The sequence below is a fragment of the Cylas formicarius genome, unplaced genomic scaffold (assembly GCF_029955315.1).
Source record: "Cylas formicarius isolate icCylForm1 unplaced genomic scaffold, icCylForm1.1 PGA_scaffold_7__23_contigs__length_41026272, whole genome shotgun sequence".
Taxonomy (NCBI): domain Eukaryota; kingdom Metazoa; phylum Arthropoda; class Insecta; order Coleoptera; family Brentidae; genus Cylas; species Cylas formicarius.
This window is the reverse complement of record NW_026844352.1, coordinates 13,955,332-13,981,525: the sequence shown is the minus strand read 5'-3', so window position 1 is coordinate 13,981,525 and position 26,194 is coordinate 13,955,332. Positions and strand designations below refer to the sequence as shown.

Genomic DNA, 26,194 nt, shown 5'->3' with positions numbered 1-26,194 from the left:
CTTAAAATTATGAATGACAGAATTATAACTGTTTAGGTTAGTCCGGTAAATAATGTCAAAATAGTATATTATGCAACAAGTGCGGTAAACGGCATTTGACTCACGAGTTTATTTGACACGAGCGGAGCGCAGCGCAGAGAGTTTTTAATAAACGAGTGCATTAAAAAGTTTACCGAACGTTCTATACTTTTCCTACGACCGTTTGTTTTTGGGTATATTTTCACATAACAACACGAATACATTCACTGACAAACGTCAAATTCAAGGCGTGGGAAAGATCTCCGAAATCATCCGATTGCTTCCAAACCCGTGCGGTAAAATCCCGGAAATGTCCGAAGTGGCTCGGATCTGTGGGAAATAAAACCGACGTGGTAAACTGACGCTTCCCATACGCTAGATCGGTGTGTAATTAGGTATTTTACAGACGGGAGTAGAAATATAAACATTCCATACACCCAAACCGAAATATGAGAGAGTATCGCAGCTGAAGCTAAGGGCGCCTACATATATATGCTTGTACAGATCACCCTTAAGGGACTTTTAGTCTGAAAATGATGAATTGGTTGGCGTCACCGACAATAAAATAATAGCAAGTGGGCTTGGAAATTTTTTTTATACTCATGTTAAAGTCGATTCTTTGTGCAGTATAAATAAGACTGGTACTTTTCCACCTATCACAGAGTAGAGTATGTTTTTGTGCCGTATGCCGTAATTCACTCACTGAAAAACAAACGAACTTTCGTAATTGACGAATTACCTGCGAACCTGAGATATCCTAGCGCCATATTTAATAATGATAAGGAAATCGTCTGTTTTATTTGGTCAAATCCCCTCGCGTTGAAAAATTCTAAAATGACTCCTGTGTTTAAAAAGGGGATTCAGACCTAAGAGAGAATTATAGACCTACAATAATAGCAAATTGTTTTTCTAAAGGAGATCTGATCTCAAATTTACAACATGGTTTTCGTTCTATGCGCTCCACAGAAACAGGGACAAATGAACTTGCCCAACATACTTATTTATGATAAGTTCGATATCGTAGGGACCGTGGTTGCAGCGTTTTTCGATTTATCTCCTGCATTTTACTTCTTAAACTTGGACATAATGCCAAAGAAGCTAGGATGTTGAAGCAATGAATGGTTCCCATCATATATGATTGAAAGAAAAATAAAGGACACAGTAAATGACTCGGAAGTTTATAGAGTCAACCTGGGCATGCCATAACAATGTCCGTTACTTTTTCTTTCAGAGGGATTGATCAATGTTTAATGAATTTTGTAAACGAAGTAAAGTAAGTAAAGCCGCTAGAGTATCTTCGTTCATATTTATTTAAGTTATGAAAGTTAAAACAGCATTATAACAACAATAGCAAAAACGATAAGGACTATATTTAAGAGTGTAACCTAAACCAACCAGAACATTCAACAAAATTCTCTTGGGATTGAAACTGGCGATCAATTTAATACCTCCAACTCTTCAATTTTGCGCAAGTAGATAAGACCAGACATTATTTTATTCATGATGTTTACAAACTTTGTAGAAGTTTTTCCCCATTCTATAAAATCCAGATGCCAAGTTTATCAAGTATTATTAAGTATTAGCGGTTTATTGTTGAATTCGGTCTAACATTGCCCAGCACTTTTGTTTACCCGAGCTGCAGAGCATAACGCGGAGCCCCTAATATAATATTGCTACAGTAAAATGAACAGAGAATACGTTTCGCGGAAAATTAGTTAAACCACTCCATCGCATCGTGTGAGGCAGTCCTGCACTGCGTCAGACTGCTAAAGATGAACCCTCGCTTTACGCGGTTTACAAATTGACAGAGCGTTTCCCGTTTAATCCTTCGGGATTAGCACCTGCTCGCGGTCTGTTTGGCTGATTAATCGTTATATATGCAAGCCATAGCATACCTCCATGTCGCGATGATGCGTTATTTCGATGTGCCAAACTCGGAATCGCGATGAATGCATTATCATAGTGCGTTTTCTAAAAACACAACGTAACTTGTATGGAAGCACCCAATATTAATATGAATATTATATTTCTTTGATTGCTTTGATAGCAAGAAGAAATCCCGCAGCATCTCATCCAGAACGTTAAAGGGAACTTACATGCTACAGGCGACAGTGTTTCTGTCGAAACTATCAGAAAAATTTACGCTCTAGAATTATTTAGCAGTGTAGAATCGCATTTTAGGTCGTTGAGTGAGACAAGGTAGCTAACAAACTTATTGCGAAATAAAAAGGAAAATGGTGTGAGACTAAGAGACTTATATAAATTCACCACCTTGAACCCACATAAGGAAGGCCTCGTGTTGTATTATAAACAATTAAAAAAAGTTCACAAAAAGCACATATATGCGGCTAAAAAATTGTTTAATGATCAATGTCTTTTGAATTGCGGAAACAAATCGCGTTCCGCGAATAATAAATAACGAAATAAAATGTGCGATAAAAAGACCGGATTTTTTTATTGATACAGACGGGGAAAAAGTTACTAATATGATGGATCCTTTCCCAGCATTCTAAAAAATGCGGTAATCACACCACTCTATAAAAAAAACGGTGCAACAATTATTTCAAATTATAGAGCTATAGCACTCCTATCCGTTTTTTCAAAAATCTTCGAAAAAGCACTGCATTTAAGACTTTCTAATTTTTTGGAAAGTCGAGACGTTTTTTCCGGCATGCAATTTGGTTTTCAAAAAAATCGATCTACGCAAGATGCCATTCTCTCTTTATATAAGCATATTCTTACCCAGTTAGAAGAAAGGCAGCAGACAGCATGTGTTTTGTCCGATCTACAAAGAGCATTTGACTTGGTCGATGTTGATATTTTAGTGGACAAGCTTTGTCCATATGGTATTAGAGGTAACGCCTTAAATTAGTTAAGGTCTTTTCTTGGGGGTCGTACGCAGTTGGTCAAATTGAGAGATAACTTAGGATTTGAATACGTCTCTGATTCCAGGTCAGTGAATTGTGGTGTACCTCAGGGAAGTTTACTCGGTCCTTTATTGTTTATAGTGTTTTTAAATGATATATTTTCATCTTTCACCCATAGTTACTTTTCCCTTTTTGCGGATGAGGCAGTTTCTACCCTTTCTGCAGCATTGTTTGAGCAACTTAGCATTGCAACCAAGACAACGGTTGAGCAAATGAAACATTATGCAGAAATTAACAAATTGATATTGAATAAAAGTAAAACTGAGATGATCGCCTTTTCAACACGGGATTTAAATTAGAGTTTATTAGTACGCTTTAATGAAAGCACAATTCAACAGGAAAGTGTTGTAAAATTTCTCGGAGTGTATGTAGATTCGAGACTCTCCTGGTTCGAACAGGTGGACCACATTATCAGAAAACTTGCTGTTTACTGCTTTGTCATATGGAGGCTCCGCCATCAGGTTTCTTTCCCCTTGTTAAAAATGCACTATTTTTCGTATGTCTATTCGTGTCTCAACTACGCCTTGGTTTGTTGGAGAGGTTCTCCACGTGCGGCGCAAATCTTTAGGATGCAGAAACGCATTTTACGGACTATACTGTTTAAGCCCTGGAATTTTTCATGTTGGAACCTATTTCCACAACACTCTTTATTGATACTTCCTAGTATGTACATACTAATTTGTGCCGCGTATGTAAAAAGTAACTCTAATCTTTATATGCCCTCAAGAAGCTCAGATATTCAGTGCAGTTTAAGACCGAATCGTAACATAAAAATACTTACACATCGACTGTCTCTTACAGCAAATAGTCCCTTTGTTTTGACTGTAAAAATTTATAATAAATTGCCTATCAAACTGAAGGAGATAACTAGTCAAACAAAATTCAAATGCACTCTTAAAGAGAAATGTGGCTCGCAGCAATAGTGTGTTAATCAGCGAGTGACTTAAAAAGTCAAATCACATTAATCATCATTCCGTAGAACAGGGAATGTACGGTAACGGGGTTTATTTGTTCATTTTCAAAAAATTTCAGGCCGATGATACCACCACAAACCGTACCATACAGTCACTTTCTTTGTATTTAAGTTGAAACTGAACTTGATAAGCGTGACAGTGAAGATTTATTTGCAAAATTGCAATTGTTGCGAACGTTAAACAGTTGATGTTTCAAGCTAAGTCTCAACACTTTGCTGTACAACAGCTACGTTTGCATCGCTACGAACGTATTGTTTTGCCTAGAATTTGGCGATTAAATTACGAACAGCGATCTCGAAAGGAACCTGATTTTGGAAATAAATTGGCGCAATTAAAATTGATGGGTCAGGAGTGCAGCTTTCCATTTCCGAAGCTTCTTGAAATTTCGTCATTTGACAGCGTATTTACTTTCTAACCTCAAATTTGCCCACCCTATATAAACCCTCATTTATCCTCATCTCATCAAGTTAAACGATATTCTTCTTATCTCTTCGGTAAGTTCACTTATGCCTATGCCAGAGCCCCACTAATTTATTACTCTATTCTTTTCTAGAATAGCCTATAACTCCGTCTCATTAGTGTGCAATGTTTACAGCTTAATTTAATATTAATATCTCCAAAAACCATATTGCTTAAAAGCTGGATAAAGGTTTTTTCATTTAGATAGAGTCTTATAATGGCGCATTGCTTATTTTTAACGACACGAAAACTTTTAAAGGCACTCGAAAATTCTTCGAATTTGGAACGTTGTCGTCGTCGTTTAAATATTCCCTCTGTTCGACTCTTCAAATAACGATATACCAACATTTCCGTATTTTACATGTCGAATAAAAGAGTCGTCTCGAAAACCTTAAGTATCTAAATCTCGTGACAGTAAAAATTGTTCGACTCGGATTTAATAAGATCCTAGAAATTCTGCGCTTGAACGCTTCCCAAAGCGCCTTTTAAATTTTAATATAAAAATCCTGCGGAAGCAACTTATTTGAAGTTATGCCTTTTTGTCGTGAAAAATACGTCACCAGCAAAAATTGCGCGTTGTTCAAATCACATTTTCGATTAAAATAAGCTGCATAGGAGTAGAATAGGAAAAAAATGGAATTATTGTTAATTAGTAATTTTCTTTAAATCTTCGATTAAAATTAAATTTTTATGTATAATTTATAAGACATTGGCTATCAAAGTTCTGAAAACGAAAACGTTTTATGGGTAGTTTCGACTTATTAAGCACAATGACATAAATGATAGACGATTTTGTGTTTTTTAAAAAATCAGTATTTGCTACAGGACTACATACATAGCTGTAAATATGTTTTACCTGTATTATATAAAAATATTATAATCACGTATATAATAACTTAAAACGTTCAAGTATTCAATCTTTAAAAAACAAGTACAGGTGCCTATTGTTGTGCATCTTATAAACTTGAAGGAGCCGTAGCTTAAGGAGGGACATGAACATTGTTAAAGAATTTTTGGTCGAACATGATTTGATGTCCGGTTTGATGATTGCGTTAAGCATCTGCTGGTAAGTTTATTTGTCTTGAGATGTTCTTCAAGCCTTCAAGCTGCATAGCTCTATACGACCAAACATTCTTAACCAGGACTCAGATTTTTACCTTTCACCCATCAGTCATTCGAGACAATGTTCTTATCAATAAAAAATAGAATGTAAACCAGTTGAAATTTATTTTTTTATCCATTTTGAAAAATGTTTCATACTTTAGAATATCTATTGTATTTATTTTTTCTGAAATAAATCTTCATTTATTCCAATATATAAAAGATTATACAGGTAAACATTGAACAATATTTTAAGAGCAAATAAACCTAAACATAAATTCTTGTATTGTATTAACCAACAATAGTCAATATTGACCAACTATTTTTGAGAAAAGAGAAATAATTTTTTTCTCTACAATCTTGTTTTTTTGACGTAACTTGTTGTAAGAATAAAATTATCTGCTACGGAGATTTTTCCATTTTCCAAAAGGTGTACTTCCATCGTCCGGAATAGATGAAAGCTAATATTTTTTGTTGTGTTTTGTCCTTCATTGCTTCAATAGGATCAAATCAAAATTCGCAAAAATTACAATTTTTTGACAGCACCTCCTGACGATCGAATTTTTGGTACACGTCTTTAACACTAAATCATCTCTCATGAAGTTAGTTACCTAAAAAAGAGTGATGTCAATTTTCGTATGATATATGTGACTAAATAGACCCCAACACATCTCAAAAATAACACTCTCTAAATAACAATCCCTGCCATACAGTCAGATTAAGCTTTATTCAAAATTTTGATTTATAACATTGCATCAAGCCTCGATGCATTCCTAAATAAATCAACCAATATAAATGGATAGACGTTCGCATCACCACTGATCAAACAATCTAATACGCCACATTCCTATTAGCAATCGACGATGTGCATTTCCGTTTAGAATGCGGCTTCGTCACGTCGATTGGAATTAGTTATAAGTTAGGTAGTTAGATCTGAGTAATCCACATTTAACCCCCAATTCAAATCTTATTTCTAAGGGTTTAACGCCAGTTGGAGGTAAAGAAACAAAGAATAATAAAGAATTTTAATATTATAAGTATTTAAAAACATACGTCCTAGAAGAGCCACGTATTCCTTTCTTTCAGTTTTGTCAATTTCGTATTTAAGATGTAAATATTCGAGTCCTAAGAGAGTCTCCATCTATGAAGTTGGTGTGATTTTCAAAGAGTCGGTCAGGCAGCCCAACCTTCGCACCCTTTCTGGACCTTCCCTGATATTGTGTCTCTTAGTAAAAGTGTGTATGTATGTATCAGTTGTGCCAGAGGCAACAGAGATGCAATTTTTCCACTAAATTTTAAATTGAAAAGGTGTTTGGAAGCGCTGCATGCCGACACTACAAAGAAAAATTCGTTGTAGGTACTTTGTAATTAATCCTAGTAGTTTCTGAGATATCTTGATTAATTTAAAAATTTGATGAGAGATTACATTATTATCAATTTTTTCCCCTAGTTTAAATAATGATTGTGGAATAATAATGCATCGATTTTTTTCCCTATAAATATTTTCAGTGGTTTCTATAATTTATATTTTGATGTAATATTTGGCAGATCATGCAAGATAATGCAATGTGCACATGAAATGAAAACAGGAAAATGTAATTTTTCTACTCCCGTCTGTAAAATACCTAATTACCCACCGATCTAGCGTGCGGGAAGCGTCACCTTACCACGTCAGTTTTGTTTCCCATGAATCCGAGCCAGTTCGGACATTTGCGAGATTTTGCCTCACGGATTTGGGAGCAATCGGATGTTTTCGGAGATATTTCCCACACTTTGAATTTTGACGTTTGTCAATTCTGACGGTCATGTCAGTGAATGTATTCTTGTTGTTTTGCGAAAATGTACCCAAAAACTAACTGTCGTAGAAAAAGTATAGTATGCAACACGTTCGATAAACTTTTTAACTCACTCGTTTATTTTAAAAACTCGCTCTGCTGGGCTCCGCTCGTATCAAATAAACTCGTGAGTCAAATGCCGTTTACCGCACTTGCTGCATAATATTCTATTAGAATATAATAATAACAAACTTAGGACAAAAAAATGGAGAAATTACAGTAATACAGAGTGCAAAGGATTATCACGAATTAAAATTTAAAATATTCAAACTTTGTCAATGGCAATCTGAATTTCTTTCACCTAGTATATGATTCAATCCAAGTATTTCAAAACTGCATCAGCGATCTTGAAACAATAAAACCATTTTATAGCTAATTGTTATACCAAATTAACTAACAAAAATTAGGATGGCTTCTATAAGGAAAAAAAGACAATTTTCTGCCGTATCTATACATCTAGGTGATAAATGAAATTCCGATAGACTTTGGAAAGAGCCCTCGTAGCTCAAAGGTGTCAGGAGGTCAGATTTTTGTCTCTCACAGAAGTACCCGAAATAATTTTTCTGTCATTTTTATAGTCACAAAAAATTATTTTTCTGCAGGTAGCTAAATTTCCCGATGTCTCCGGTATTCTCATTTGTAGTTTTTTGTTTCAATTTTTTGTAAATTACCAATTCGGGATAACGTGATGAGACAAGCAATAATGATGATGTTGCAAAGAAAATACGACTCTAAATATAATATTAGTGATTAAAACTTCTTAACACAGGAATACAAACTTATTCTCGCAATAACGTCCTGCCAAGCTTAACTCTGTAAAGTTGGGATGGACACAGGTTTCACAATACTCATAGCAGGCTATTTGGAAAGGTAAAAGCTGCTTACTTGATGCAAGCGGATTATCGCACCACAACCGCACCTATATCGAAATTTATGGCGAATCCTGGACAATAACGCGGCCATCTTTTTTTATTAAAAATTTTATTTGAGGTTGAATACGTTACGAAGTTAGGAAAAATGAAGAAATATAGTAGGATATTTGCCATTGCTAGTGCTTATTTAATTTCAAATTTATATCACAAAAAAAATCTTATAGAAAAGTGTTCTTCTTCTTAAAATTCCATCTTCTATCGAAGGTTGGAAACCATCATGGCAATGCGGACCCTGTTGACAGCCGCTCTAAACAGCTCGGTGCTGCTACATTTGGAACCAATCCCTCACATTTCTCAGCCAGGATATTTTTCGCCTTCCGACACTTCTTTTTCCTCGGATTTTTCCCTGAATAATTAGTTGTAGCAAGCCATATCTCGGGCCCCTCATTAGATGTCCCATGTATTCAAGTTTTCATTTTTTGATTGTCACCAGAATTTCCGGTTCACATCCCATCCTTCTGTGCACCTCAGCATTTGAGACCCTTTCCGTCCACGATATCCTCAGGATCCTTCTGTAACACCAGAGCTCAAATGCGACCAGTTTATTTCTATGCACCTGCTTCACCGTCCATGCTTCCATACCATACAAAAGGACGGAAAACACATAACACCTGAGCATTCTTGACCGCAGAGTCAAACTTAGGTCTCTGTTGGTGAAGAACGTTTTAAGCCTGACAAACGCTGTTCGTGTTGCTTCAATTCGGGTTTTTATTTCCTTGGTGTGGTCAATGCCCGAGGTCATCCACGTTCCCAAGTATTTGTATGAGTCCATTCTTTCGATGATGGTGTTGTTTATAACTAAGTGGCAGTTTAAGCGTGGTGATTTAGTGGCGACCATAATGTTTTGTTTTGTTAAGGTTGATCTTTAACCCGTGTTTGTTGCAGCATGTTTTTATTATATGCATTAGATTTTGCAAATCGTCGATGTTATCTGTTCTGATCACTGTGTAATCGGCGAATCGAAAGTTGTTGAGAACTTCGCCGTTTATATTTATTCCCTCTGAGCAATCATCCAACGCTTCCCGGAATATTGCCTCACTATAGACATTAAAGAGCAATGGCGACAGAACACAGCCCTGTCGTACGCCCCTCAGTATTTGGATGTCCTCGGTATATTGATCGTCTAACCGTCCAATACAGTGTTGATATTATATTGATGTCGCTCTTGTCAATGTTTTTAGCCATTAGAATCTCTATTAGTTTTTCAGGTTTCACCTTATCGAAGGCTTTCTCGAAATCAATGAACCCCAGGTATTCCCTCATATCGAGACATGTTTGAGCCAACACGTTTATACCAAACAGTACCTCTCTTGTACCCATTCCATTTCTAAAACCAAACTGGATGTTACTCATATCCGTTTCAAGGGATCTGAAAATACGATTGTGAATAAGGAACACCTTTAGTGTATGACTCATTAGAGATATGGTTCGATGATCAACACAAGTTGTGTTCTTGGGGATGGCAACGAAGGTCTAATAGAGCCACTGTCTAGGTATTGTGCTCGTCCGATATATGGTGTTATACAGGTCAGTCAAGACATCAATTACATCTTTATCAATGAGTTTTATTAATTCGATATATTAATGCGATTTCATCCGGACCCGTAGTCTTGGCTCCTTTTGTATTTTTTATTGCATGTATAATCTCTTCTTTTGGGGTCGGAGGCCCTGTTTCCATACCCTGATTGATTGTCAGTTCCGCTCTCTCGTCATGGAAAAGTTGCTGAATGTATTTCGTCCATTCCGCCACCTTCTGTTTTGTGTCCCCAATTATTTTTCCATCGTTATCCTTAAGAATATGTGATTTTGTGCTGTTCCGGTCATTTCTTTGATCTTCTTATGTAAGTTAAAGCTGTCATACTTTTTGTCCAGTTCTTCTATTTCTATACATTTTTCCGAGAGCCAATTTTCCTTTGCCTCCCGGATTTTCTTTTTAATTGCTTTTTGGACTTCTTTATATTTGTCTGGTTCCCTTGCTTTGTGTTGTCTTTTTTTTTCCATCAGTTTGAGGATCACATCTGTCAGCCAAGGTTTTAGTTTTTCTTTGACAGGTTTCAAATTTTCCTTACCCATGCTGCATTTGTGATCGATTTTGTCTTCTCTTACCCTTCTCAGGTTGTCATTCATCATTTGTTTGGTCTTGTTATAGGTTGGTTCTTCTTTGAGTCTTCTAGGATCCATATTTTGTTTAATTGGTGTTCTTTTAATTGTTTTTAATTCAATGCTTATGGACGAAATAACAGGGTTATGGTCTGATGAGATATCAGCGCCTGGGTATGTCTTGCATGATCTAATACTGTTTCTGAATCTTTTATTTATGATGACGCAATTTATTTGATTTCTTACAATCCTCTGGTTGTTATCTGCTGGTGATTTACAGGTGCACAATCTACGTTTGGGCAGCTTGAAGAAAGTATTAGCAATAATAATTTCCTCGTTGGTACAAAATTCAACCAATCTATCTCCACGTGCGTTTCTTTCTCCCAAGCCATACGCGCCCACACAATCATTAACCTCGTCCTCGCCCACTTTGGCATTAAAATCTCCCAAGATGATATTTATGTCTTGTTTTTTTGTTAATTTCAACACATTGCTAAGTTGCTCGTAGAAATCTTCTATCACGTTATCATCCTTGTCAGCAGTAGGGGCATAAACCTGTATTAAATTTATCTGCCGTTTGGAGCTTAAGGTAAGAAACATTACCCGATCTGAGTAAGGTACAAACTTGCAGACTGCCCTATCACTATCCTTGTGCACAAGGATGCCCACGCCTTGACGATGGGCTAGTGTGTTGTTTCCGGAATAATAAAATGCTCCATCTCTGGTTGTACACTTTCCGGATCCTGGCCACTGCACATCACTGAGACCCAACCCAGATTCATTCGGCGCATTTCCGATATGGCGTTATCCAGTATGCCAGCTGCAAACAGACTTCTGACGTTCCATGTTCCAATATTCATAGCCAACCCGGGGATTCCTAGCACCCCCTGATCACTTAAGACCTGCCGGGGACTGGGGGCCTTTGTTTTACTTTTTTCAACCATGACAATTTTTCCTAGGGAATATAGTGTAGCTATCTGCTGTCCAACAGACAATCATTTCAGTCCCCATGACTTCGGCCTGTAAATTGGTTTTGAAAAGCCGGCTGCCACTTTTCAGGTGCTTTCATATTATCTCTCAAAAGCAGGGTTGCCACTTGCGCCGGATCCGCCACATCAAAGCTACTTTTGTGCGCCTTTGCCGCCGGTGCGGTCTTCATCCGTAACCCTGCGCAAGGAGCCCTCATAAGGTGCTATCAGCCGGAGCCAGCTGAACCCAGGTTTTTTAGTGAGGTGTTACTTCTCGATCCCTCCTCCTTCCTTGCCTCTTATGTGGCAAGGCCCCAGCCTTGGGACTGGCCTAGCGGAGTGTTACGTAAGCGTAATAACGACATCGTGCATTCTTATAGTTCTTTGTTTCTGGGATTAATCAAAACTCACCGGAACTATAGTAATAGAATTCGTTACTCCTCCATCCCCTGTCTGCCGGAAAGTCTTTAAATAACAAAATTACAGATTCCAAACAAAGGAGGTTTTTCCGCTCATCTAAAGATGACAGCAAAGAAGTTTCGTTGCTCATCTATAGATGGACCGGGAACGGAGGACGAAGAAGTAACCAATGTTTACAACGAGAGATGCGATTTTAACAAAAGACAGAAAACAAGGTGAAACTACATGGAGGCTGGTAAAAATATTACTATTGTGAATAAGCTTAATAAATATTTTATGAACTTAAGTGTTCACTCAAATGGAAAAGTCTCCTTAGACAGTCTCCACCATGTATTTAAAAACAACATTTCCACTCGAAATGTTTTTGGTGCTAATGGACAGCGCAGCTATGTATGGCATCTGATAGTGTGAGTGTGGCAAAAGATGTTTCCATCTATTATCTGCTGTGTTGAATATCATTTACACAAATAAACTTTAAAGAATTACATTCGAACGTAATATGCTTCTTTGAAATGTAATTGAGGTAAAGGTAATTAACATTTTCATATAATGGAAAATATAACACAACAGATTGTTTTTACCATACAGGAATCAAAATAGACTTAGCTGGAGGACCCATAACGAGAGTATGGAATAATTCATAAGAATTTAACGTATTGGATCCATTTAAGTTGTTATTTCAAAATATATTTTTGATAAGGTATCAACCTCAGAGATGTAACTTTTTTAGTTTTCCATACTACGCAGGCGGAAAAAGCTGAAAAACTAGTAGCAAATGTGTTATAGAAACCTGTTGTTTGGTTTATGGCTACGTGTTCTGCCAGTGCACTTTTTTCATCTCTTATTATAATAACGTTTAATAAATAGTTGGAGTTAATGAAGGAATGACAATAATAGGGTCATTAGTCATTAGGTCGATATGAGAACTGTTTGATTCGTTTTTGAGTGACTTGGAAAACAGAGTAATTGGATAATATTTGAGTTTTTGATATATTAAACCGAAACAAAAGCCCCTTTGTTTTCAAACACCATTATTACGATGGTTCACTTCGTTGACGTTCAACTCACAACAAATTATCAACAACCGGCGAACTGTTTGCGGTCAGCAGTCAATGTTGGAATCCTTATGACCTATTAAATGTCATAATGCAAACATGGCGCGTAATGTCAGCAAATCGAAACAGACGAGGCGGTTAGGCACACGTGTAGGACAGCCAGTCGTCAGTTGCAGATAATGGCGAAATGCGAATAACGCAATTGGCAATTGTCTGTTAACGGTTTGTTTAATATCTCATTTCTGAATCATAGGAAGCGCGCGGTATCAATCCGCTCGATCTCCATATGGAGATACATACGCGTGGCAGAGAATTCAATAATGTAAATTAACAGCAAGTTTGTAACGAGATCTGTTGTTATATATGGACGGTTGGATATTGCACTGCCCGCCACTGCTTTATTGATTGTGCACGCCATGTGGTTGACAAAAATTGTTATGTAGTGGTAAAGAACATGAAATACATGAAGATTGATAAGCTAAATTAAGACATTCAATAAGCATATTAACACTTTATAAACAGTGATAAATAAAATAAAATATATATAATACGCCCTTTGCTTTTTCCCAATATCCGATACCCATAACTACTTATAATCAATGTCACATTCTTTCAAAAGCTATTTTACCGTCATTGAAATATATAATAATGAATTCTTTAAAACCGTTGACTCATATCTCAATGCGAAAGTTTAGAATAAAATTTAGTACTAGCGGATAATTTGATTGCGGCTTTTATTCCATTTTCTTTTTTGCCCCAGAGCTCTTCGGTCACTGCTTACAAGACTGATATTTCATGCTTATTTGATTTGTCGAGTTATTTCTATCCTAGTAGGGGTCATACCGCACTTCAACTCCCATCGTCGCGGTGCAAATTTAAAATCGGTGGATGGTGGGCGTTAAAATTGAGTGTTCTCCCTACTTAACTTATTTTGTAACCACAGCTGTGAGGTTTATCAAGAAATAAGATTATAAACTGTAGCTAGGTACGACTTGCCTATTGGTCTCGTATTGTTTATTAGGCTATAATATTCGTTTCATATAGGGCGTTCGTAATTACACTCGTGAAGATATTCTAAAATGGCACTACTTAGAGATAAGGGGTGTTAAAATTTAGTCCTCCGAATTGATTATTTTATAGCACAACCTGTTTTTGAGATATCGACATCAGACTCGAGGGGAATTTTGAGATGAGGAATAAAATTGCATGTTATTTTTTTTCCTAGAAGACGCTAGTTACACCCAAGAATCTCGTTATTTTATTCCAAAGTTTCTCAACAAACAACTCAAAATTATGATAGAGAGAGATGACCTACGAGTAAAAATTCAATATGTCAAAGATTCGCTTCTCTATACAGGGATTTCCGCTTTTATTATACCTACAGCAAAGGTTAAATAGGAAAAGTTTTACAGGACACTTAGTGAATTTGATAAACCTCAGGTTTAAGATCGGTCAATTGCTTTGCTAGATATATTTTCGAAAAATTGAAAATGGCAGATTTCGTTTTTCGCCATATCTTCAACGGTTAAATTGATACCTGTCAAAACGTGACATTATTCGGGCACTTTGTTTAGACGAGTAAGATAGCGTGTATGGCATGTCTCAATCGTCGTTTGTTATCCCGCAACCCGCCTTAATATTCATTTTTCTCATAGTCGTTATATTGGATTTTTTGAGTGAATAAACATTTTGATCACACTTCGTAAAGTTGGGTCTTAATTATTTTATAAGTAGATCATGATTTATTTGACACAGTATTGGTTAGTTTTGTTTATTTGGGTGGCAAATAACACCTTTTACCTTTTACCTTTTACCACATCAGTTTCGTTTCTCACGGATCCGAGCCACTTCGGAGATATTACCGCACGGTTTGAATTTTGACCTCTGGTTAACTCAAACGTCGTTGACCACACTTGATGCATAATATACTATTACATTATATTACTCGTAAATTATTTATTATTAAATTATCAAGGCTTTTTTGACTTTTTCTTTAAAAAAAACACAGTCGGTAGTTTGCACAAAACGTCTGATTTGTTAAGTCGTCCTTTACGATGATGTTATATTGAAAATTCAAAGCGTTTATGTGTTTTTTTAAGCGTTACTTATTAATGTTAATTTTACATAAATCGTGATCCACTTAAAAGTAATTAAGACCTAACTTTACGAACTGTGATAAAATCTATTGAGCACTTATTAAACATCACTGCACTTCAAATTTTCCTCTTTCGGAAAATTGAAAAATCCAATATGGCACTATAAGAAAAATGAAAGTTAGGGCGGGTTGCGGGATAACAACAGACGATTGAGACATAGACATCTTACTTGTCTCACAAAAGTGTTTGAGCAATGTCCCATTTTGATGGCTGTAAATTTAACCTGTTTAAATTTACAGGCGATATTTCCCACCAATGCACTAAGTTTCCTCTAAATCTTTCCTTATTCATCACTAACTGTGGGTATAATAAGAGATCTCTATACAGTGAAGTAAATCTAGGACATATTGTATATAAAATTTTCGATATATGTGCATTGTAATACACTAACGTCCACTAAAAACTGGTACCCAATTTCAAAGTTGCATATTTCAATTCCTGTTTGGGCAACACCATAAAAAACAGTGTTAATCTCGGTTTTAATTAGAGAAGATGAAATTGTTTTCAACTGATCCATCGCACGTTATAACCAAATGTTCTTTCATTTTTTTTTTTAATTTCTATTTTAAATAATGCACATATTTTAATAAGTTTCTACACAAGATACTAGCAAATTCGAAAATATTTATTGTAATTTGAATGGAACTGCACCATTGCAATGTTGTGTTGTGGATTATGTAATGTTTTTATTTAACCATCGGCGGCGCGCTCTAAACGCCAGAAACAAAAAACAACAACGAGCGAATCCTTGTCCGGTTGGCGGCGTGGCAGAAGCACAATGAAAAACGACGTCCGGAACTGTGAGTCGCGTTGTTTATTGTCGGGCTAAGAGCGTCCGCTATCTGCGCTCGGCGATGCCGTGATTTACGTACAGATAGAGACGCGACGGCTCGCCGGGGATAACGCGAAGCGGCTCGTTTTTCGCGATTTATTGCTCACATGCCACGCAGGCTCCCGCACACTTCACAATCGGAAACGTTAATCTGCTTTCAATTATTATTTAGCTATCGTGCACCATAAAAAATCCGCTACACTGTAGGTTAGCTCTACAGTTTAGTTTCCAAGTTTCCAAAAGGAGCTATAGAGCGACAGAAGGAATACTTATGTCACTTTCCAATGCACGCCTATGGATACTGACTATTATAATCAATTCTTCAACAGCGAAAGTGGAGTACCAAAGTTTACTCTTTCCAGAAGCATCACCCAACAAAACAGTTTTTTAATTTTTTCTATTCTACTAATTTATCAATTTACCTTGAATCAATGAAATATATATATTTTTTAAATGTACTTTTATAAAAAGGCAAAAGGGTAATTTCATCTAAAAATTAACGAAGGAATTTTACTTATTGTGGGGCCCCACAAATTACGATTATACAAGGTAAAACGAAACCAACATTTCTACCATCTTACATTGGTTACAGATCGGCATCCAAAAATGAATTCCGTGCGTAATATAACATTTTGATTAGTTTTTTGTTAGCTTCAAAAACAATGAATTCATGTCCTTTAGTAATCTCCCGCGTGTGGCATCTGAAAGGTTAAGAAACCTTCTTTTCAAATTCCCTGTTCGCGTTAACAGAGCGACAGGCTCAGTTATATCTTTCGGTGCAATATTAGGCAAGATGCTAAGTTGTCAAAAATGACAACACGGCCTAGTTTCAATGGGGATCAAATATGTTTTTATTATAAAAAGTATACCTACGACTATGGCCGACCCCAAAATTGGGCATAAACTGGACCGAATTTCCTACTCTAATACTCTACACTTTTCTGAAATATATTAAACATAACCGTTATATTTATTTGTTGTAAAGACTCTCGTGAACAGCATATTGGGACCTCTAAAGCTCTTGTAAAGTGGAGCAACAGCAATCCAGCACGCTTATCGTTTCTGAGTGCCACAAAGTGCCGTTAAATAGTAGTTAATGTTTGGAACCTCATTCGACTGTGTGAATTTTTTAATTTTTTAATTTTTGACATGGGTTAAATTGCCTTAATGGTTTAATTCATTTCCATATTTTTGAAATTCTGATGATATGTTAGACCAGTTTTTTAGTTGGTTTAATTGTAAGATTAATGTTTGTTATGACTTATAACAACCAACTTATTTTCAATAATACGTTTTACTAAATTCAATTAGCTACTCCATAGCACCAGTTTGTTTAAAAATAGAGCAAAACAAGCTTTAAAAATGTAGAACATCTGCTATTGCCATTTATTCTTTGTTTTGCAGAAACATCAATTCATCAGTTGTTTTATACTTACTTTTAAATGTATTAATATTCACATTCATCTAGGTATTAAGTTGCTTGCAATATTATACTGCGAAGACACAGCATTGCAAAAATTTAATCCTCCACGATTCTTCATCCTAAGTCATCGCGCACAAAAACACACAAAACCTACACATTGGTCTTGAAGTTTGCGCCATTCTCTTATAAAGAGACATAGGAAGAATTACAATAATAAATGTTTGATACGAAAAGAGACTCGCACAAGTGTTTCCTAAATTTTTGTTATTTTATGTCTTGACCGACATACGACGGCAGATTTTTTTTACCTTCTAATCCAGCTATGCATTATCAAGAAGGCTTAGCCTGGTGCTATCAATCAAAATAATAAATTTTCCTTCATATTTTTCTTATTCTTATATCAATCCAGTATTCATGAAGATGTTGTGGGGTTCAGAGGGTTTGGAGAATTGAGTTGAAGTTTGCAAATCCTGAGAAGGCGTTATAGACCGAACAATAATTTAATGTCGTCTGCAAACGCATGAATTTTACAGTATCTCAATTATACACAAGAAATAACAGTGGGTTTGAAAGGGCGAAACTCCGAGATGATTTCAGCCTGATGCGAAGATTTATCATTGGAAGATATTATTTGCTTTCTATTGCTTAAATTATTTAAATGGTTTAATTTTGGCATATGGTGATTGGGAAGTTCTATTATGGATGCTGACTATGATTTTTTTTTTAAAACCTGGACGGTTAATTGTGTGAAATTTTTAAAATCTTGTTATAAAATATAGGCAAGGGATTATAGCTCCAATGTTTTCCGCGCTCAATGCCGTTATGCCAAAAAAATCTGGAAATAGAAACAACTTCCAATCATTCACTGGAAAGAAAAACAAAAATGTAATCTCGTTTAATCAAAGGTTGATTGAAATTTAATTTTTCGTTTCGTTATATAGGTTGAAAAAAAAATGTTATTTTCAGTTTTAATAATTGGGCGTCTTTTTGAAAAATAACACTATTAGCTCTTCACCGCATATAAAAAAGCAATATTTAACTTGTGATTGGGAGGAAAATTCATTATCCAGTCGTATAGAAATCAGGCTTTATTACAAACTTAATTTGGAGTACTGCTAGGCGACGTAATTATATTGGTTTAAATTTTTTCCAGGTCTCATATAAACTGTAGAATATTTATTATTTATTAGGTGCTTAGACTTTAACGGAATAAGTTATCTCAATATATATCAAATCTTAAGAGTAAAGAGTTTTGTAATAAGGGAAAGCTGTAAAACATTTCAATTTACCTAAATTAACTAACATCCAAGGTTTTAATTATAAAGTAACGGAAACGTTTTGGATGCACTATATATAAAACTATTATACCTGTTATAAAAGCTAATGTTTTCTATTAACCCTCTATACCTACCTAATAACCTTTCCAAAATATAGTTGACTATGACAATTTCACTGCTAAGCGAAAATGTAAAAAAAATAGAATCAAAAATCGCTAAAACTATTATTCAAACTACATTATTAAAAATTCAAAATCGACTCACCTTTATATTGAACTTTGTTAAAGACGCTAGTGATGATTCTCAACTCTGGATTTGGCGTGTCACCAATCTGGAATCGTGACAAGGAAGCGTTATTATTATTTTATCCTTTTTGTGGTCGCCACTGCGGCGAGCTGAATAAACGATTGGGAAGGTGGCATAAACTTTTTTACAGAAAGCCGTGGCACGGACGGAACTTGGATTTTTATAGGGTAAATTGAAAATAAATTAAATCAAGCAAACTTTCAATTCCTTAAATCTCTGAAACAATTGGCTGAATCATGAAAAGTAAATGTTATATATTAACTCACCTGCAAAATTTACTATATACGAAAATTCTCATATAATTAAATTAACTACTTGTTCCAACAGTTACAGTCTGATATTCCAGAGCAATTGTTCCAAAAGTTTACTATAATATGCTGCCATAAATCAGTTAAAATGGTTTGCCATGGTGCCGAGTTGCCAAATCGTCCAACCCTTTGTTTAATAATTTCAAATATGTAAGAAATTGTTCCTGTAGACTTCGTATTTTATCTACTACAAATACAATTTTTAACACGAACATTTCAAATGTCATAAATTCACACCCAACAAAATAATTTCTTTCAGTATTGCTGTTCAATGTTTGGTAGTGATTTTGTTTTCGACATCATCTACGAAAACTTTCGGTTCACTCTAGATTGGATTGCATTCCTTGTACCGTTGAGAATCCCAAATAAATTCTGATTGATTCACACGGAATTCGCCGCTTAGAACGTAGATGACGCTGGAAGAATCGCTCAACAAAGCAAACTTCACATTTTCGCTGACACTTTAGCAGCAATTTCAAGCTCATTTTCAAATGTTTTTAAGGTTTAATTAAACTGCATATATTTAAATGACGTAAACAAAGATCGGTTCAACTTGATTCGTTAGTGTTGTGGCGCAATCTAATAACAATCTAAGATTTTTGTGCCTTGTAAAGTATGTCCTAAGGTATAGCTTGTGACGGATACTCTCCCAAAAGGTAATTACGATCTTCATAGCAACTCTAAACTACCCAAAACTAAACATCCAATATTTTATTCATTAGATGCACAACAGATTATTAAAAATGTGTATGAATGTTTAGTAAGTAGTGGATTCATTAAACAAGAAGTTTTAAACGAAACTTGCCTAATTTCAACAACGCCAATATACTCTATAAAGCATTGTGTTAATAGTGAATTATCAAATGAATGAAAAAACGTGGTAATAGTAAATGCATGTTAAGAAGGAAAATATCTTCCACTTATCAAAACAGACTCCTATTATTAATCATCGCTGCAAACATGACTAACAAGTTTGTTTAGGTTACATTTTGACAAAATTGCTTTGCTTTGTTTTGATTGTGAGGTGTGAGAGTCTCTGTATGAAAAAATCTCATTATCGGTTTTTCATTATTGGCTAAAATTAAATGAATATAAGTATTAGCTGTGCCATAGAGTCATTTGTAAAATGGGATTTAAAAACCGCAAAATAGACAAAAAACATGTTGTAGTGGTAGATTGCGAACTTGGAGATTTAATTATTTTCGGCAAATTAAAAAATGCAGATTTAAAAACATGTGCACAATTTAAGATGAAACTTGGTTCAATACATGCGATACAATGCCCAAGGGATGGCTTGATACCAGTAAAGACTGACAGACAAAAGCTCACAAAAAAAAGAAAACGCATCGCCATTATTCACGCTGATTCTGCGAAGTTTCGGATTTCTTCCAAATTGCTGTTGTCAACGAGTTGTATTTAAAAACTGGTTCACCAAATTCATCAAGTCCAAAACTGAAAATATTTGTTACAAAATAATATTTATTTTGAATCCAGTCACGAGGAAGGGGAACTTTTGGAAGTGTTAAGTTCGTATGTTATTAAGAAACAATGCGTATATGATAGTTTAGCTGAACAGATGTGGTATACTGTTTTACGTGTTGCCATATTATCATTGTATATTCAACTTAATATAACAATTGTGGCACCAAGTAAAATCAAACGTGGGAGCAGAAAATGTTACTCTCGTTAAATCTGACTGTGATAAATTTAATTAAAAATGTAATTAATAATTTAACTTGTTGAGATTTGGAACAATGCGGAACGGTGCATTTTAAAATTGGAAGATTTTTACATCTGCACATAAAATAACATAAAGCCCATTGTAATTAATCTTAACGAGGGAGTGCCACACAATTAAATTTTGAGCAGAAACGTAATAATTTAAGTAATTATTTCTACTAGTACTAATGTGATTTTATTATAAGTAAATAAACATAATAGAATATTAAATCTCTATATTTTAAAACACCGTAAAAGTTTGCCTCTGATGTTCTGTCCTATGCAACTCACTAGTAAGCCAAGAAGATATAATTTGAGACAAAGTAAACTTAAATCCATAATGCTAGCTATGCTAAGCTACATTGACAAATATTGTAGAACACTCCAAAAAAGACGATATCCTTTGCATATACTTTGATACAAAGTATAAAATACACAGCTTAAACATGTTTACACACATGAAATATTTGCCGCAACCATATGGCGGTCATTGGGCAACGTTGAATTATTTGATGATGGCGATTGTCAGTCTGACAGTGGCATACCCATTTGGTGTCATAGTGATACTGTTGGGCAAAAGAAACTTACAAAACATACACTTCTGTTGTCCGATTTGGGCCGAACACAAAATATGGAATAGACCTTGAGGGCCCAGATTCACTAATTAGAATATTTTATGATATTTCAATGGCAATATTTTTTTTTGTTTTTTTTTTTTATTTGTGTTACTAATCACTTCGACTAATTAAATTTCAAATTAAAATTTCAACCGCTTCTACCAGTTAAGTGTATAAAACTATTTGATTCCAGTTGGTACCCATAACCTGTCACTCTGGTATCTAATGGGTGATTCAATAAGAGTTTCCACATTACAATCTGAAATATTTTTGAAACGTTGCTGTATTTGTTTATTATCATATGAGATTTCTATCCTCAAAACATAAACAAAATTAGTTATGGAGCAATATACGTTTGAACAACGTGCAAAAATTGTGAAAGCCTATTATGAAAATGGTCGATCAAGATAAAATGCATTTCGGGCTCTACGTGAATTTTTCGGCGCGCAAAATCGACCTTCTGAGAGGACAATTTGGAATGTGGTTCAAAAATTTGAGCAAACTGGATCTGTAACTAACCTCATATAAAGTCCAAATAACTCAGGAGTTGAAACCTCGAGTTCATCAACAGCGCCGCGTGTTTGCAGAATGGATACGAAAACAAGGGGTTCATTTTTCAACGAAAATCATCTTTAGCGATGAGGCACATTTTTACGTTGGTGGCTTTGTAAACAAACACAATGCTCGTATTTGGGGATTAGAAAATCCAAGAGAGATTGTTCAAAAAGCAATGCATCCTCAAAAAGTGACAGTGAGCAGTTGGAAGGTATGGACATTGAAGATTTGTGGTTCCAACAGGATGGAGCGACTTGTCACACATCCAGAAAAACGATGCAATTGCTGCGGGGCAAGTTACCTGGTCGGATTATCTCATGTAACGGTGATATAAATTGGCCGCCGCGATCATGTGATCTTACTCCCCTAGATTTTTTTTTGGGTGGCTAAAAAGCAGAGTGTATAGAAATAAACCAAACACTATTCCAGAGCTGAAACAGGAGGTTAAACGCGAAATAGCCGGCATAGAACCTGAATTGTGTCAGTGATAGGAAATTTCAATAAACGAATTACGTCATGCCACATGAATCGCGGGGGTCATTTGAATGACATCATCTTTCATACCTAATTGTAATACACTAATCTAAAATGCCAAATAAAAATGTTTGTATATTTTTATATTCTTCCGAGTTTTTTTTCATTATTTTAATGTGGAAGCCCTTATTGAATCACCCTTTACTTTCCTAACTGCCTTTATTTGAAAATTCCAATTAGGTTGGTAAACCAAATTCTACATGGTTCGTTCTTAAAATGTATGTAGTTAAGAGACGCTACCGAGCATGTCTCGAAAACTTCTAGACCTATAACTCCAGAAAAAAAGAATTAAAATGCCATGAGAAAAACTAGGTGTTTAGTAATATTTTTAAAATTCCTAACGATCTTTAAGCATTTTCCTCTGTAAACAAACCTCCCCTTTACGTTCTATCAATCAAGGCCAAAATAACGAAAATGCTCTCATCTGATGGAAGCTTACCTCAGACATAAGATGAGTTAAGGAGATTGGTAAGTTTCACGATAGCTTTACTTTGACAGAAATTTCTTATTTAAATTGATTTTATTTATTTTGACATGGACTTCCTTTGATGTAGTTCGGTGTTGTTTACAAAATCGTTAGGCTCTTTGTGTGTTTGTGAGCATAGCTTGGGCTTATATCCATATTCCTAATTTGAGGATTACGCATTTAATGGGTTCGTACTATAGTTTATCTACTCTTGGAACAATAAAAAAAACCGTTTAAAGTCCAATGATAACATAATAAAGTTACCAGAAAAAGGAACAGGACGACTGATTTAAATGATGCAGCCATTTACAAATCCTCTGGGATGATCCTGCGTCCATCCTTGTTCATGAATCTAACTTGCTGACGTTTCGCCAATCATAGCCTCTTCAGAGCTTGACGCCAGTTTCAGATCTTCGCCACTTTGAAGGAGAAATGAATATGACAATTTTCTTGGGCCTATCGAGGGCTTTCGAAAATTTGAAATCGTCCACTTTATTATTGACATTCAATTAGAAAACACTCTGTATATAGCCTGGCAAATAAAACGGTTTGAGACAATGGACTCTACTCTATCACTGACTCACCCTGTACTTACAGAGTGTGACTTACAGAGTGTGACTTACAGAGTGTACTTACACAGTGATGTAATGCAATAGATCTAGTGAATCTAAAACCAAAGCTAAGCCTTGAATGCAAAACTGCTCAATTTGCATAATTACAAATAGGATCTTACCAGATTTTTTGACACTGCAATCGATTAGGTTACAAAACGATGAAAGGAATATCCAATCGAAATCACCGCAAATCGTTTGTCGCGCAACACCAATAATGTCATTTAGCGAAGACGTTAACAGCATTCCTTCCCATTGCCTTCTCTCGGTTTCACCTAAAGCATCTAATATATTGTCTTCGTCCAGATATTTCCTGGCCTCGATACACGAGTTTCCACTTTAGTTACGAGCCCCGAGTCATGTCATTTTGTCCGCTTCACCATTCGTTGTCTCATTAGCAAATGTTTGCCCGGAGCGTTTTATATGACGACCGCGAATACCCTACATGACGGCCGGGGCTGCTAATGTGTGCGTGTTTGAGAATACAAATTTCAATGTCGACCGGTTCAGATAGCTTGACCAAATATTAAAAGCGGATCGCTTTGTGTTGGTTCGGGATGGGGAACAAATGAAAGTTGTCTGTCGTTTGTCCACTCATGATGAATGTGAGGTAAAATTCGAGTGCAGCAGAACGCTTAGCTGTTTAGCATACCTTTATGTGTGTAAAATTCGGCCATTGTAAACGTAGGTTAGAAGTCGTGATGTTTCTGCCGATTTAGCCACGAAACATACCAAATCCATATCAAAATATTATTTATTTATTTAGTTATTTATATATAATGATGTGAAGATATCACATTTTGTTCTTCTAGTACAGCCCTTTAAATATTAATTTTGATATAATTTCGTTATTACAGGCAACAGTGATAGTTTCCACATCTGAAGAATCACCAATCACTAACACTAATCTCACTATAGATAGTATTTTTCCTGCTTCCACTCGTATACTAAGAATCGCAAAACCCACTAATTTACCTGCTAGTGTTCTCCTCTTCTCTATTACGTCCCGATGTAGTACACTCGGCAGAGATAGCACCAATTACAGGATAATTATAGTACAACACAGCTACAAAGCAGTGTTGCATTTTTGTAAAACTACTGCCGAAACTCGAAAGGCCGTCTTTAATTATTATGGATAGTGAAAGTGTATCAAATTCATGGACAAAAAAAAGAAGAAATTATCTGTTACCTGCGGAGTAAACGGATTAATTACTCAGAAAATGGTCTAAAAAGCAAGTTGTTAAAAATGGGGTCATCATGTTTTAAGATTGCCTCCTTACCATTGTATATTTAATGCCATGGAATTGCTGTGGGCTCACTGTAAAATATTTTTTAATAAAAATATTGTAAAATGAGAATAAACTTGACAAAACGGTACCACCATTTGTTATTAATATAGACAAGGATTATTTTCTGGTAGTTGCAGTTCCAATGTTGGCTCTGATCTTGAAGATGTTTTATCGTAAATACAAATTAAATGTGGATTACTTGGATGTTTACTTTTGGCACATTACATTTTATACATTATGAAATACATTTTTTTTATTTCCGATTTTTTGGGTATTATTTTAATTTTTATTGCATAGAAATACAAGAAAAGAATAATGGAAAAGAAGAATAAAATAAAGAATAAAAAAAGAATATTACCCCTGTCCGCTATTCAAGAGGTGTGTATAATTAATGAAATTGTGGATATGATTTGATTAGTAATTCCTTTTGATGTTTCAGCGGGTGGTTCGGGTACTAAATATTAGTTTATCCACTCTTGGAACAATAAAAAAACCGTTTAAAATTCATTAATGACATAATAAAATCACCAGAAAAGAAGAGAATCAAAAAAGGGCCAAGACGACTGATTTAGCATATTGCAGATAAATGTAATATACGAGACACGGTATATCAAATGTATAGTGAAAGTAATCATTTATAACCTACTCTATAGCAACTTTAAATAGAAGGCTTAAAAGACAAGAATTTCCTTCTATCAGCAATAGTTCTTTGCAGAGAATTGCCCAACATAGGTTTTAAAAAGCTATTATCTTGATTCGGGTTTAAAGGCCGTCGTCGATTGGAATTACTTCCTAACGTTTCGCTAGCACGAGTGGCGAGCTTCTTCAGAGGTCCTTCCATCTCCGATGTTGGACGTAGACTAGACATCGGAGATGGAAGGACCTCTAAAAAAGCTCTCCACTCGTGCTAGCGAAACGTTAGGAAGTAATTCCAATCGACGACGGCCTTTAAACCCGAATCAAGATAATAGCTTATCAACGGGCCGCGAAAGCCTTAACCAATTTATCATAGGTTTTAAATTCGAAAAAGATGATTATCGAAGATACTTAACAATAATTAATTACGAGTATGTCAACACCTCCTCTCGTCAGGTTATTTTCATGAACGAAACGTCTGTATTTTACGAAAGGAATCCAAAAAAGTTTTACCACGGTAATTCAATAAAAAGTGTTAGGAGACAACTGGCCTTCCAAGGGAAGCGATTTATTGTCGTCCATGCAGTTAGTGAAAAAGGATTTGTTGATGTTTTGTTCCAGGCCAAAATCTGCAGATTACCATGCTGATATGAATAGCGAGATATTTATTAGGGTG

General features: G+C 35.4%; 1 protein-coding gene across 2 annotated transcripts in view; it reads right to left on the bottom strand.

Moving 5' to 3' along the window:
- Window positions 1-26,194, bottom strand: part of LOC132705316 (carbonic anhydrase-related protein 10) — a 544,428-nt gene that overhangs the window by 113,306 nt on the left and 404,928 nt on the right. For both annotated transcript variants that reach the window (XM_060675835.1, XM_060675836.1), the window contains exon 6: window positions 18,742-18,808. In XM_060675835.1, the coding sequence (XP_060531818.1) occupies window positions 18,742-18,808 (67 nt within the window). The remainder of the gene's footprint in view (window positions 1-18,741; window positions 18,809-26,194) is intronic.